Raw genomic sequence first — 15,303 nt, 5'->3', positions numbered from 1 at the left:
AGCCTTTACTAACACTGAAGTAATGCTGAGAAGACTCTTAATTTTGAAGGACTCACATGTGGCTCCTGTTTGACATCTTAGATATATATATATATATATATATATATATGTGTGTGTGTGTGTGTGTGTGTGTGTAGCCTGTATTTTGACCATGTCCATGGTTGTTTCTTGCAGTTAAATGTTGAAACATAAGGGAAATGTATGCAAAAAATGTAAAAGTCATATCCCACAGATGCACAAAATGCTTATTTGAAGAAATGCAATATAAAATCTGTAATATATAAAGTTTGTTTTGAACTTAATTGGTTTTGAAATGCACTTGACTGCTTGATTAATGCACGATAATGTTCTTACAAGAACTGTTTTATAGATATATTTGAATTAAACCTATTTTAAAACAGTATATAAACAACGCTCTACAAGTCGACCGCCCCCTGGCGGCTGCCTCCATGTTAGCAAACAGGCCATGAGCCAAACTGACTACAAATTAAAATATAATGAAACAAAAAATTAAAATTAAAATTAAAAATTAAAGTGAAATAAAATGCCTGTGTCATTTTAGGTCGATATTATTGTAATGATCCTTGTTTTCTTTAATGACGATGTTTGACTTTAATCGCTACTGCGCAGAATCCGTTCGCGTCACAAGATGGCGTCGTTCCTGACGTCGTGATCGAAAGTCCAAATATATGGTCAACCTGAAATTTGACTAAACCTTTTCTGGTTTCCACAACATGTTTTGGTTTTTTTACTGTCTAACTGCCGTTTCATCTGCTTCAGCTATGAGCGCGGTCATTCCTCGGGTAGAGCAGCTGTCCGCCCGAGTTGTTCGGGTTTTGGGCTGTAACCCGGGCCCGATGACGCTGCAGGGAACCAATACTTACCTGGTCGGCACTGGGGAAAGGTGAAAATTTGCATGTATTGTGTTCACAACAGGATGATTACTTCCTGATGATGTCTGTTGTAAAAAAAAAAAAAAAAAAAAAAACATCCGTGTTTGGGAACGAACACGTGTCCGCAATTTAGCCCCGGTAGCTGGTCACGCCAAACTCTGTTGAAAACTTTGCAAATTTTTGTTTCCTGGCATTTTGGCAAAAAATACTTAGCTTATAGACCAAAACAAAAAACGAAGGAGTTGAACAGGCTGACCATTGGCAGGAATGCGTAACTGTGGCGCTCTGTGTTGCATCTTGGGAAACTGAGTCTTTGGCTTAATGTGCTTCTGTGTCTGAGCGGCACATTGTGGAGGGTGTGAAGAATTGTCCAATATAGAGGTTATCTTGGACACTCTCCTCTCTAACACTGCTCCTCTCCCATAACATGGCTGGCCTTATGGATGAGTTTATTGGGTCTGCAGGCATCATTCATCCTCAGTCCACTGCCCTAGTACACAACAGCATAGAGGATGGGACCGGCTACCACAAACTCATAAAATATCCAATGTGAAAACATAAAGGTTAACATTAACGGGAATAGTTCATAAATAAATATGTTGGTTATATGAATGTGGGTATTGATTTTTCAAGCCTTGCATGTAAGTGTATAATGTGTGATTTAATTCCAGACGGGTGCTGATAGACACCGGAGAACCCGCTGTGCCTGAATACATCAGCAGTCTGAAACAGGCCCTGAGCCAGTTTAACACCAGCATCCAGGAGATCCTTGTCACACACTGGCATCATGACCACTCTGGAGGGGTAGAGGACATCTGCAGCAACATTACAGGTGAGGGTACAGTACAGGTTTCTCACCCCTGGCCCTTTTTAACTGCATTTAAAGATTATCCCTATTCATGTGTGCATTCTTGCCAAATATTTTTATTTTTGTTCCCTCAGGTCCTAATGTCACAATCAGCAAACTGCCTCGTTTCAGCCAAGTCAGAGAGTCAGCTGGGAACCAAAGCTATACCTACCTAAAAGATGGAGATGTCGTCAGGACAGAGGGGGCCACACTCAAGTCTGTTTAGTTTATAATCAAAGTTGAACACATGGAGCGCATTTTAAACCGGCAGGACTTTTACAGACTTTGCAGGAATTAAGAATTAAAATATAAAGTCAAAATATAAAACAAATAATATACATTAGGGAAAGGTAATTAAAATATCTGTATTTTTTAAAGCTGTTTCTCTCAAGATGAAAATGTAGAGAGACAAGTATTTGAGCAGAGAGCCATGTTTTATATTTCTTTTTCCCAGAGTGCTTTTCACCCCAGGCCACACCGATGACCATATGGCTTTGCTTCTGGAGGAGGAGCAGGCGCTGTTCTCTGGAGACTGCATCCTGGGTGAGGGCACGGCCGTGTTCGAAGATCTCTACGACTACATGAAATCTCTGAAGATCCTGCTGGACTCTCAGGCCACCCTTATCTATCCCGGTGAGTGAGTGTGGTGCACGGTCTTGTTTTGTAAAAGGCTCTCTAGACCTTTTTAAACTTTATTTACCTGTGGAGCAATAATCTTTTACCCAGGTGTTGTTTATGAACTCACACAGAGTTAAAGCAGTTTAAGGCTATGAGCACCTCAGTGGTGAGGGAATTAAAAGGGAGGTACAGGTGTTGCTCCTACATGTCCCCATGTTTCTCATATTTTTCCTGCTTGCCCAAGGAGCTATCAGGTGACCTTGATGACTAAACAGAATTAACACTATAAGCTGGCACTTTAAATACATAAAAGTCTGATGGTCATTCATTGATTAGAGAAAACCTTTACTGTCCTTCTCTGTGCAGGTCACGGCCCAGTGGTTCAGGATGCTGGCTCCAAGATCAGACACTACATTAGCCACCGGGACCGAAGAGAGCAGCAGATCCTAGCGGCCATTCAGGAGGGAGCAGGAAAACCTTTCACTTCCATGGAGCTTGTCAAGATCGTCTATAAGGTCAGGACAAAACACTACGTTACATTGAGTCTTGTTCAGTCTGTAGAAAGGCCCGACTGCTGTGATTAGTGAAGCTAAGGCTGAGAGTGTGGCTGTGGCTCAGGTCGACCATGAACCAGAGAGTTGGTGGTTCGATCCTTGGCTTCCCTGGTCCACAGATCAAAGTTCCCCACCCCCCACCCAAGGTTTGTGCACAGAAGCGATCAAACCTGTATGATTTACTTTATCCCCCACAGCTTTTCACTTCTCGTCTTACAGGACACCCCTGAATACCTGCATGAAGCAGCTAACGTGAACTTGGTCCATCACTTAAAGAAACTGGAGAAGGAAGGCAAGATTTGCTCAGGTATGTAGTTTCTTATCACAACTGCAAAAACTATTAAGAAAATAATTTTATTTGATTAAAAATTAAATCCAAATTTATCAGTTTAATGTTGCACTCTGATTGTCAGTAAATTTTCCTAAACTGCAATTGTTTTTCTGCAGTTACTGAGTCGTCACACAGCATCAAATGGAAGGCTAACTTGTGAAAGCCACTGAGTCGATGACAAAATGGACTATAATTGATCATTTATCCAGGACGGTGAAAATCCATCTGATCAGCAGTTCAAACGTTCAAATCCAAAGTGATCAGCTTTTAGCGTTTTGTGTCTACTGAGTGACAAATGCGTTGAGTAAAATAATGAATGGTAGTCAGACATGTTGCCTTTAGAGGTTTCCTGCCTCAGCATATACAAAACAAGAATCAGAGTATACAAAACAAGACCAACAACTGGACTTGCTGCGTCAGAGTTTAACAAAGGCCAGCTGAATTTTACTTCTAGCACAAACTGGTTTGATCTGATCTTTGTCTTTTCAGCCTTGATAATTGAGCACTTAGTGAACTTTGTACTATAAAAAACTATAGATCTTCACTGTAGATTTTCAGGTAATCACTAGGTGGCAGTATCTGCTAATTAATTCACTAGCTTGAGCAGTAAATGATTTCACTGGGTATAATATTACAACATACTCGAAGCATTAAATATGTACACTTTCTCAAAAATGTAAATAATATGCCAATTGTGAATAATGTGAATGTGTGTAGAAAAAAAAATCTGTTGATCTACAGTATGTGGCTGAGAGTTATTTGTCTGAGTGAGTGTGAGTTATTGTGTATTAGCTCATTATGATTGATATTTTTATACTGACATAAATAATAGACATAAATATTTAAGTTTACCACCTAAAAAGCTCTTTCAACATCTGAATACAACCTCAGCTAAGTTACTATAATGATATTTCTGCTGAACTTTTGTCCTATTGCACATCCCGCTGACTTTTCACATTGACTAATAACACTGATGCAATCAGAGCTGAAGGAGTTTTCTACAGAAACTTCATTCCTGGACAGACGGGTTGATTTTGAAGAAAGCAACTTCCTCAATAATTATAATGTACATAACATATGAGCACATTGGAAAGTCACTAGAGGTGACACACACGCCACCAATAGATCTGTGTATTTATTTATTTATGCTTTGTTTAGTCAGGATATAAGATCATTTCCTCCAGGGAGTCCTGGTCAGGATTGCAGCGTGTACACTTTCTGTATAAAACACGTTTCCTTCAAAACAGTTTTGTTAAATAGATTTTAATAACAGAGAAGCTTATTCACTTGTGGTTTGCACAGACAACATGTAATTGATGTGAGTGCATTTTCAAAATAAAAGATCTAGTAATTTATAATATTCCTATTACTCATAACCCAGTAGATAAGATTATCTTTAAGACTGGTTTAATATATGCCCTGTATGCTGAGAGAAATAGTATTTGCTTGGAAAACAAAACAGGCATATGGACAATATTTTGTGGGGATATTACAAAATGTCTTGAGAGGAGCAGGAAAAAGAGGAGCATTTTGTAGGTTAAGGAGGTGTTGGTAGTTAGAGAGGTGGAGAGATGGCAGAGACACCCAGCTCTGCAGTGTGGTAATGAGATGGGGGGGGGGGGGGGGGGTCTACTGGTAAAGATAAACAGCCGAGGAACCTCTGAGCCACAGGAACATGGCGGCTTCGGCCCTGGACACCGCACCGTGACGCTGACCGACCCCCTCACCGAGAGACACGTCCCGCACATCCCCGCACAGCACGCACCCTTCTCCCAACTCTCAGGTAAGTTTCCTGTCATTCTCCTGACCCCCTCCTCTCCTCTCCTCTCCTCTCCTCCCCCCCTCACACACACACACACACACTTACTCTTACTCCTTCAATCCCACCCCCAAGAAATTAACCATATAATATTCCAGTAGGAGCTTGTTTCTGTAAAGTGTGCGGGCCGGTTTTTATCGAGGTTATCGCACTTTGTGCTGGATTTTTTTTTCTCCGCCTCAACGTCATGTGAAATACACTGTTATGACATTTCTACGGCTGTTACGAAAATACAATGTAGGTTGAACTAGTGGAGTCCGGGAAATAACGTTAGAATCGATCGATATTTGTGGTGCGGGGTTATTTTATAGTGTTTAATGAACTGTTAGCGGTTGGATTTGCTGCTATCGGCACCGGACTGGGGTTTCTTTTTTTTTTTCAAGGCGAAATTATCGCTAGCTAGACGGATAAAAATGCTACTTTCCGCCGGTTGCCTGCAACCGTTGGCACGTCTCAAGTCTTCGGGGGAAAAAAGTAAGGGTTTGTGTGCTGCCGTGTTTGTTTAACGTGTTTTAAGACGTTGTGTGAGAGCTGCACAGATAAACTGAACCGGGACTTTGGTGTTTAACTTTAAACTGTTAGCTGTCGGTAACTGTGGGCTTAGTTAGCTACGTGAACCGTGAGCCCCTCCGCTAGCCACTAGCGTCCGTGCTCGTGTTTTGCTCTTGTCAAAGTTTAATTTCACGGCCCTGTTTTTTAAGACTTTGCTGATTTTTGAGGTGTTTATGTGACTGAGGTAAGGATATAATAGTTTTACTGGTCATTTTTTGAGTTATTCCCCGTTGATATTGCTCGGACTTCCTCAACCGACTCGAGCGTCAAATGAAATGGCGTTAAACTAGCCGACCACTTCCGGAGTGCTCTTCAAAAAAATAAAACGTGATTTTGTCGATTAACGCTAGTTATATTTTTAATACGTTATGTTTAATTGTGTATTGATTTTATTTATACATATGCGGTTTCCGATATACTACCGCGTGCCTTATTATTGTCAGTCAATTTTCTTTTCAAAATAAAGCGTAGCTGTTACCAACGCAGGGCTGTTTATCGAGATAATCCCATTTAACCCAAGTTTTAGCCAGGTAAACAAACAACCAGCATGTTTAATTCATACATGTTGAAAACACACGGTTCCTGGAGTCTTTTCGGTGGCTTTTTCGTATTTATTTTAATATTCAGTGCTTGTATTTTGAAGAGCAAATTGCCCAGTGCCCGGTCATGTTTCTGTTAACTATCGTTATCTTGACTTGTCATTCCATAATAAAATAACAATAATAAACATGCTGTAGTAAGCAAATAAACTTGTTTCTGAAACAAGACAAAGTTAATAAAAATTATTTTGTATCTTTAGCCTATAAACCTGCTAAAAACAAAAGTTAAACATGTTAGGGAAAGTACTTTGCATAGAGGCCTGCAGGACAATAGTCACTTTTTACAATTCTGTAGTAAAGTACTTAAAGTGCTTCATAAACAACACCCTGAGTCTTTGGTTTCATGGGATTGGTAATCAGTTCATTTGCTATGCAATGCTGCTGCTTTGGTGTGCAAATACCTTTGGACAGACAGTGTAAATCAAATATGCACATCAGTTTGATCCATTTATTGGTCTGCTGTGTCCACACATTAGGGGGAAAAATGCTCTTTGTCGTAGCAAAACACATCATGGATTTGTCAGGATGTACATCCACAGAAACTTCAGAACTAATAGCCCATAAATGTTTTCCCTTCAGGGTACAGGATCAGTGCTTTGCATTCTGCAGTGTAATTGGTTAAGAGCTTAATGTGAACGTGCCTGTGTTAATACAGTATGTGCTTGTCCGATAATTCTGTTTGTATATAGAAGCACCATGGTATAGGATAAGCTTTGTGACGTTGAAAGAGTGGCAGAAGTTTATACTGAATAGAAGTGCAGCAGAGCTTGAACCTTTTTGTCTAACACAACGTTTGTCTGTGTGTAGGTATAAGAATTTGTGTTTGCTGTTGTGCTGGTATGTTACTGTTGGGAACCTGTAAGTTTGCCTACGTGACAGGTGCCATCTGACTCCTCTGAATACGTTATCTTTGAGGGTTGGACTCATGAATTTTTTTGTCTCTTTAAAGCTTATTTGCTCTTCCCTGCACCCCTAAAGTGAACTTTGAAAAGGATTGCAACATGTATACTAGGTTGCCCGACACTGTGTTTATCACCCTTCTCCTAGAGCTCATTTCTTTAGTCTTCTGTAATCTTTTGCTTTTTTAGTTTTGTTGAAGAGTTGTGGGTGTTTTCATGATTTTTATCTATCTACACGCTTCAGCAACATGTGAAAATAATTGTGCAGGTTTGTTTTATTTATTTATTTATTTTTTAATGTGTGTAAGAATCAACCTGGAGTTGTTTCTATTTTGTATTTTATTAGAGGTTTCTTATAATTTTGTCAACTTAGTATGCTTCAATACCATTTCAATGCCAAAACCACTTTATAGTGCTGCAGCGAGAGTGCAGGAATGTGCTTAAGATTAATATCTTAACATGAGATTGGCAGTTTGCCCAGTGAGGGATCCTTAGTGGCTTGAATTCACTAAACCACGTGAGGGCTCAAATAATGCCCTGTCCAATGACAGCAGCAGCAGCAGCAGTAGCAGCAGCAGCAGCAGCAGAAAGAAGAAGAGGAGGAGGAGGAAGGGCAATAGCTTGACTGCGCACTTCTTCATGTGTTTTTACCAGGTCTTATCATCAGTAAGCAAATGCATGCTAAATAACCCTACGCAGTGGCTTCAAAAAGTGTTTAGCACCCTTCACTTTTTTCTGATATTATGTGATAAATGTTATTTGAAATTGATCATATTCAAATTATGCATTTAGGGCTTTGTAGAAGCCCATTGGGCCGCTATTACAGCTTTGATGCTTCTGGGATGAGTCTCTACAAGCTTTGCATACCAGGACTTGGACAGTTGATCCCATTCTTCCTGGCAGAACCTCTAGCTCTGTCGGAATGGATAGGAAGTGTCTGTGAACCAATGGCCATCTTCAGGTCTCTGCACAGCTGTATTCTTTGGGTCACTGTCATGCTAGAAGGTGATCCGTTGCCCCAGTCTCAGGTCTCTGTATTTGTATTCGCCTTTCCCTCATTTCTGACCAGTCACCCAGGCTCAAAATGCCATTTGGTAAACTCCAAGCAGGCTGTCATCTGTCCTTTGCTCAAAGTGACTTTTGTGTAATCTCTCTAAGGTTGCTGGTTGATGGTTGTTGCAGAGGGCTTTTGTAGACCTGTTAGAGTGACTACTGGGTTCTTGGTTACCATCGGTTTGGCCCTGACAGATGCTTCATCATCAAACTATTGCAGTGATCTACTTGGAGGTTTTTCGGTTTCGGTTTTGTGTGTTTGGTTTTTGTCCAGGCCAGTGTGAATAATGGGTTGTTATATTAACAGGTGGTTACTTTGCTAAATTATGTCCAATTAGTTGAATTGGTGATGCCACAGATTCAACTTCCAAAAAATAAAATATGAATGTAAATGCTTGCTGTTGTAATGAAGCTAGACAGTATTAGGACTATCAGTCCTTCATGTGTGACTCTGGCACTTAATGTCGTCCATACAAGCACAGCTACAGACTCTTTAAGACCACTTCCAGGCTGGGTTGCGTATCTAACACTCAGAAGTTTTTAATTTCGCAATATTACCAATGCACATTGTCTTATTTATTTCAGCTCTGCTGTTATGTCTGTGCATTCATCAGTATTTTCTATTAAGCTATGTTTATGTCAGTGTGTTCCCATCGCCACCAACTTATCTCTCTCACACAAACACACCACCACACCACCACCTGGCTTTTGGTCACGTAGCAGAGACAGTCATCTTTCAGGTTTGATCCTCCTGAGACCAAGTGCTCTAATTAACCAGCACCACACATAAGCAGCCTGTCATCACGCCTCTGAACGCCTCCTGTAGTGCCTGAACACTACATTACTGTTATATCCTCAGTAAAAATCTATCTAGACAATGTGCATACACTTTATATGATGGCAACAGCTCACAGCAATTCATATAGAAATTCATGGGTGTGTACTTCATTAACAGTAGAATTTTACATCATGGGAGATCTGAGTGGTTTTTTTTGTTATGTTAGGGACATTCAACAAGTCATTTAGCAGAGTTATGCTTTAGGCTCTTGCCTTTATTGATCAGTGCGTCGCCAAGCGATAAGCCTGGAAATGGGGCATAAAGGGAGGAGAGAGACCTGCGACAAACGTCAGCTGTTGACACTATGACCCAGTCTATCTGTGTCAAGTCTTGATTGAACTTTACAGGCTAAAGACTTTTATGTATGCAGAACCATTTATTTTGCCCTGTTATATATATATTTTCTAAAGTTCATTTCTAGAGGTTTGTTTGGTTTGTAATGATTCGCTTTGAGGTTTTGCTCTCTCAGGCAAAGTTGTTGATCGAGTCATAATTTGGTGCACAAGGTGCTGAACAAAGCATAGAGATTTTGTTTCATCTTGCCAATGTCTGTGGGTTCTTCAAAGCCATTTAGAGGAGGAGAAGAGCTCTCACACTTCAAAAACACAGGCAGCACTGGTGATGCTCCTCACATACTAGGCAAGCTGATGCAGTTGTGAAAGGGCTAGACTTTGAAAGGTGCGTGCATTCGCTTTAGCAATATCAGAAATGCTTTGATCATTTATACAGGGAATTTCTTGTGCTTATATCTGACAGAGGTGTATTGACAAGGGAGAGTTTCACATTACAGAAAATAACATTAAGTGCAGGAGATACTACAGCATAGGCAAGGCAACTTTTGTACAGCAGAGAACATATATAGGTTGATTGAAATACATTAATATCTAAGAAATTAAGGTAAAAATAAATAATTTAAAATATATATATATATATATATATATATGTGTAAAGAGTCGTAAAAGCTGCCAAGGGTTTACATTTTATACCAGTTTATGCTTGCTACCAGCTCTTAAGTGTTTGTGATCAACCCCAGCTGACTGGTTTATTTATATGAATGAATCTGGTTGATACTGGATTCTGAAGACACCCTCTTCTATTCAGAAACTGAAAAGCAGGAAGACCGGAGCACGATGTCACATAACACAGACCACAAAGATACTCTGAAACAGGCTGTACCATCATGGGTCAGATGTAGGTCACAGCTCGTGAACATTCGATAAGAGTGATTCTGCGGTGTGTAGTTTAGTAGTGCGGCACTGCAGAAAACAGGCTGTTGGGACACTGGTAGACTTATCGGTTCCTTCATTTCATTTTTTCATATGGAGACCATATGGATTTACAGGTCAAAGATCAGTGATGAACATTTTATGCCTTTGTGTTTGGTCTTGTAGTTTTCTTACCAGGAATTTTGAAATAGTGGCGTTTAATGATCTCATAATTGCAGTATAGCATTACACATTATTGTTGCATATCAGTGTTAAGTTTATGCTTTAATTAAAAAAAAAATCAGTTAGTCCTGCGGCAGTCCACAGGACCTTCCTATGTACTCACAGTAAAGAAAGCTGTGCAGGGTTGAAGCACCAGACCTGGGAGCCAAGTCTAGCAGGTTGCATAACAAGTGCTAATTTGGTTAGCTGGAACTGACGCTGGCTGTAATTCTCCAACACTGTGACAGCAAAGCTGAGTTAGAGAGAGTGCACAGGCCCCCAGCTGGATAATACAAGCTAATAGCATAACAAGCTTTTGCAGAACAAACGTAGGCTGTGGCCAGAGCTAATTGTAGTGTTCATCACCGCTTTTTTGGCAGTACATTGTTGCTAAGATGACAGCAAGCATGTTAAGCAGTCCAAGAAGTATTGTTATGGTTGTTGCAGCTGAATTTTACTGTGATTCTGAAACCTATTCTAGTTTTACATGAAACAGCTGCTTGTTAAACATTTCCTCTGTTGTCAGAATCACCCCAAGCTCTGCATTTAAGTGATAGAAGGCTCATTCTAAGTTATGAATATTTTGCATCAGGACACACTCTGAACCCTGTAAAAGTCAATCTGCAGACAGCTTCAGTGTTTTCCCACATGCTGCCAGCGCAGCTTTGAGGCTAACACAGTTGGTTTGTTGTGATTTAATTTGGTATCACACATCTGTGGCCGGAGGGTACATGTTGAGGGTGGTTTGAGGATAAAGGATAATTGTTATAAAATCTTTCCATTGGCAGTAGACAGACTAATCTTTGAAGAACTCTTATTGTCCTTCCTAAGAGGGAGTATATGAGATCAGTCTAATGTTCATTACCATGTGATTTGCAGGATACTGTTGACCAAGCGACAAGGGTTCACATCCCCAGTCCTCTCTATGTAACATGTTGTGTCTGCAGCTTTTACGTATTTGCTGCAGTTTAGCTGGATCATTATTTCCATTAATATTCTGTGATTACCTACATACAGTAAATGCACAGGGATTGAAACATGAAGGCAGTGAAACACTGTCATTAAAATTAGAGCAACACAACTACGAATCGCCAATGTTTCTGTTTACAGATCAGAGCATCCCGTCAAAGACTGCAGTATGTCATATGCATGGTGTTGCACTTCTGCATTCAGTCCAGGATTATGAGACTGCGATCAGCTTGTATTATGGGGTGGTACTGTAAACCAGCTCCGGGCTCAGTGTAGCCGTGGATCACTGTGTTACCATAGAGCTGCTTAGTAACACAAATTAATCACAGTCAGGAAGTAGGCCATCTCTCTGTGTGTTTCTCATTGACTTTCTGTGGCTCTCTCTCACTCTTCCTTCTCTCTGTCTCTTATAGAGACTGTTTTTGTGTCTCTATGGTGGACGAGTCTTTAGGTTGAAGTCATCGTCGCGGGGAGATTGTTTGAAGATTAAGTCTCGGTGAAGCAGTTGTACAAACGCAGCCACGTCGTTTCGTTGTCATTGTGTTTGTGCAGGAACGACGTTTATACTTGCGTGTGTGTTGGGACAATTTGTAAAGCAGTTGGGTAGAGATCAGCTGTCCATCCCTCCTACACACACACTGACACACACACTGACACACTCTGACACATCCACACATATGCAGCTATGTCTCAGTGGTGGCAGGTGCATGTTGAAGTGTGTGGTTTGAGCCGGCTGTGTCCAACTGACTGAGAGGGCGGCTGTCTTTTTCTCACACACACACACACACTCACACACACACACTCACACACACACACACACACACACACACACACACACACACACACACACACCCACACACACCCACCAGGGGGACGCGCCAGCAGATGTTTTGGATTTGGCCGCTGACCAAAAAACCTCACTTCTTCTTTTTACTACTTTTCTTTTGGTGTTCATGATTGCAGTAACCTTTCCCACCCAAACACACTCACACACACATGCTGTGCCCTGACTGTTGCGGTTTCATTATTATCATGCTAATTGTTATGAACTGGTAGAATCCCTGCAAACTTTTGTGTCACCAGACGACATTTCTCATCATTTTATTTTTTATAAAATAACTTATTTTGTACTTCTCTCTGGGAAGTTCCATTTATTTCGAGCTGCAGATGCTGTACTTTTTGCAGGAAACATCAATTTTACCGATTTATCTTTTTTTTTCTTTTCTTCTGCAGGTCCATTAGGAAGTGTTGTCAAATTACACATTTGGGGAGTTGCAAAAAAATGCTGATACAGCATACATACATTTCTTTTCCACATTAATATGAATAGTGAAGATTGTGTTAAAACAGAAAAGGTGCATATTACATGATTCTGAATCTGGTTAAATACTTGAGTGTATGTTACTCACGTCATTGCCTAAAATTTTGTGTGGTATCCATTTCTTGTTCATCGGCCTAAGGGGGTCAGGCTGCCCTTAATATTTTAAAAGTCATTTAACAGATTTCAGGATTATGGCTAATAAATATTTCCTTTTTCACATGTTTAACTCATGCTCTTCATGCTCCTGACGTTTTTATACATTAGCAGCATTTGATTAAAGATCAAACTCAGAATAATTTCCAGTAAACTCACCGAGCTTCAATTTCAGCACATTACATGCCCGAAATAACGATAAGTAGGGTCAAAGTCATTGCAACCTTTCTTACAACACTTTTTTAGAACATTAAAAAAGAAGAAGAGGTGGGAGAGAGGGTGTGATTCACTCAGGAGAACATGTGACATGGGTTATTTCCTGAAATGATGAGTTTTCACGTAAACGCATAATGTGGGATGACCACTCAGTGACTGACATCCAGTTAGTGGTGATTCTTATTTGCTCAAGAGCACAGAGACATGTAATCTGACTTCTCTACAACATGAAAATAAAAGGTGAGCGTGCTACAGATTTCTTAGTAAAGGTGAAATTCAATAGAGCTTGTGAGAGATATTCAAGTAGGTTTCCACATCAGCTCAGCTGTTCAAATAAAGAGAGTCCAAATGTTTTGTAAAATAGGATGTTTGTGAATGTGAGCCGAAGGCAGTGGGAACTTGAAGAACATGGGCCCAGCACCGCATGGGCCCAGGTCAGCCTCACAGTGTGAAAAAGGCCTCACATCCCCCTGACTCGTCCCCCCAGGCAGGGTCAGTGTCTGGGAAAAGCAGCAGGTTTTCTTGTTATTGTGGGCAAGAGTGAGACTTCCAGCATGACAGCAAGTGTTTAAAATTCTTCTAAATTATTTTACACTCAATTGCATGTACTGTATGTCAAAGACACACCTCCATACCTTTCATTCTGGGTTTGGCTTCTTATTTGTACTCGATGACTCTGATGTGTCTCAGTCATGTGCCTCATCCCTGGATACTGAACATTATTCAGCCTTTGTGAATGCCATACTTATATAATCATTCTGAGAAACTAACCCAAGTGATGTCACCTGAGTTATCTCAGCCTGGACACAATCACCCTGTTACTCCCTAATCATAGTAATCATTCTTTTTTTGTTGTTGTTTTATTTACAGACAGCACTGAATGATGTCACAAGGTAGCGCTTTGCAGATGTTTACCCAGGATGCTTTGCGTATGAGGTGAGTGCTCATATAACTATGATAATTAAGGGGCTGGGTTTTTGCCGTTTTTGATATGTTCTTTATTTTTATTGTTGCATTAGGTCGACAAAACCACAAAAACATCACATCTTAATACTCTTTTCTTACTTTACCCTGTGGGATACAGTGAATGAGTTATTGTTGGTGGTCTGTGTATATAACTATGAGCCTTTGGGTCATAACCTACATGAGAACACTTCATTTGCAGAATAGTTGTTTCTGAGTCAGGGATGAGGATTAAATTAAAAAAAATGTATTTAGGAAAACCATTTATTTTAAAAGAAAGAAGAGCTCCCTTCCTGTTTTTTTTGCAGTAAAATATAAAATTCAACAGTCAGATTCACATGGGATCTTACAAGCTAACACATCCAAATTATAGTATTGAGCTGCACAGCACCTCAGGGCTTAACCACCTATGTGACTGTGAACTTTACCACTTACAATTAGAGGGATAACTAAAAAAAAAAGCTAATAATGAGGAGGAGAAGAAGAAGAAGAGGTGGGATGTTGAGACCTTTAAAACCAAAATGGCACCACAATTGAGTCAAAAGTTGATAAACCCCTGCTGGAGTTTATACAACGAGCCTTAAAACTGGTTCCAAAAGCAAACAGGGGCGTCCTGACATGACAACATGGAAAGCAAATGCAGAGAGGGGTTAGTGTGTATGTGTGTGTGTGTGTGTGTGTGTGTGTGTGTGTGTGTGTGTGTGTGTGAGTGAGTGTATGTGTGTGCACCCTGTGAAACACAGCTGCTTCCACCGGCTCTAAGAGCTTTTGGCATTTTTCTCTGTCGCTTTCTCTCTCACTTTCACTTGTGTTTTCTGCCGCCTGACTTAGAGTGAGACTTTGTATAAAAGCAGGGATGAGGCTTGTTATGCAAGTGTGCAACTGCTGAACAACTGAATTTCTATGTCACTCGCTGGTTTGACTCTTTCTGAGAGTTGGTCTGTGGACTCGTGAAAAGCTCTTAAACTTTGCTTCGCCGTCAAAGTGCATTTGAAATGTGTTTTTTTACTTATTTTTCAAACTATCACTCAGAGAAATGACAAAAAGAATCAGATATGGATGGGGACTAGGACTGCCTCTACTAATGTGGTAACCTGATACTTTCACTACACAGCCTGTGTAGACATGGTGTTAGTGTAAATAGCCGCCAGACCTGTGGACACCCTTGCCTTTGGCCTGATGTGGGTTTTTTTTTTATTGTTCTTAAACAACATGCTTTCAGGCACCAGAGTACTTTCAACTTGGTGCCAA

At 40.4% G+C, this 15,303-nt stretch overlaps 2 protein-coding genes across 10 annotated transcripts in view; both read left to right on the top strand.

Annotated features, from left to right (window-relative positions):
• Positions 1-621: 621 nt before the first annotated feature.
• On the top strand, positions 622-3,983 carry lactb2 (lactamase, beta 2). 2 transcript variants are annotated; one of them, XM_026314066.1, is made up of 8 exons: positions 635-692; positions 781-904; positions 1,565-1,725; positions 1,836-1,956; positions 2,195-2,373; positions 2,725-2,873; positions 3,132-3,219; positions 3,360-3,983. In XM_026314066.1, the coding sequence occupies exons 2-8, from the start codon at positions 783-785 to the stop codon at positions 3,401-3,403; spliced, it is 864 nt and encodes a 287-aa protein (XP_026169851.1). In that variant the 5' UTR covers positions 635-692; positions 781-782; the 3' UTR covers positions 3,404-3,983. The 2 variants fall into 2 exon arrangements, with proteins under 2 accessions (XP_026169850.1, XP_026169851.1); XM_026314065.2 differs by having other exon boundaries at positions 622-904; positions 3,360-3,981.
• Positions 3,984-4,892: 909 nt separating this feature from the next.
• The window catches only part of LOC113134006 (nuclear receptor coactivator 2-like), a 49,660-nt gene continuing 39,249 nt past the window's right edge, over positions 4,893-15,303 (top strand). For 6 of the 8 annotated variants that reach the window (XM_026313161.1, XM_026313162.1, XM_026313164.1 and 3 more), the window contains exons 1-2: positions 4,893-5,026; positions 13,960-14,025. The gene's annotated coding sequence lies outside the window, so the exon portion shown is untranslated. Of the gene's footprint in view, positions 5,027-5,192; positions 5,300-5,331; positions 5,537-13,959; positions 14,026-15,303 lie in introns of those variants that run through there. The other 2 variants (XM_026313159.1, XM_026313158.2) reach the window with 2 other exon arrangements.

Source organism: Mastacembelus armatus, chromosome 17, assembly GCF_900324485.2.
Source record: "Mastacembelus armatus chromosome 17, fMasArm1.2, whole genome shotgun sequence".
Lineage (NCBI taxonomy): Eukaryota > Metazoa > Chordata > Actinopteri > Synbranchiformes > Mastacembelidae > Mastacembelus > Mastacembelus armatus.
Note: the sequence above shows the minus strand (reverse complement) of the source record. Positions and strands in the feature narration are given on the sequence as shown.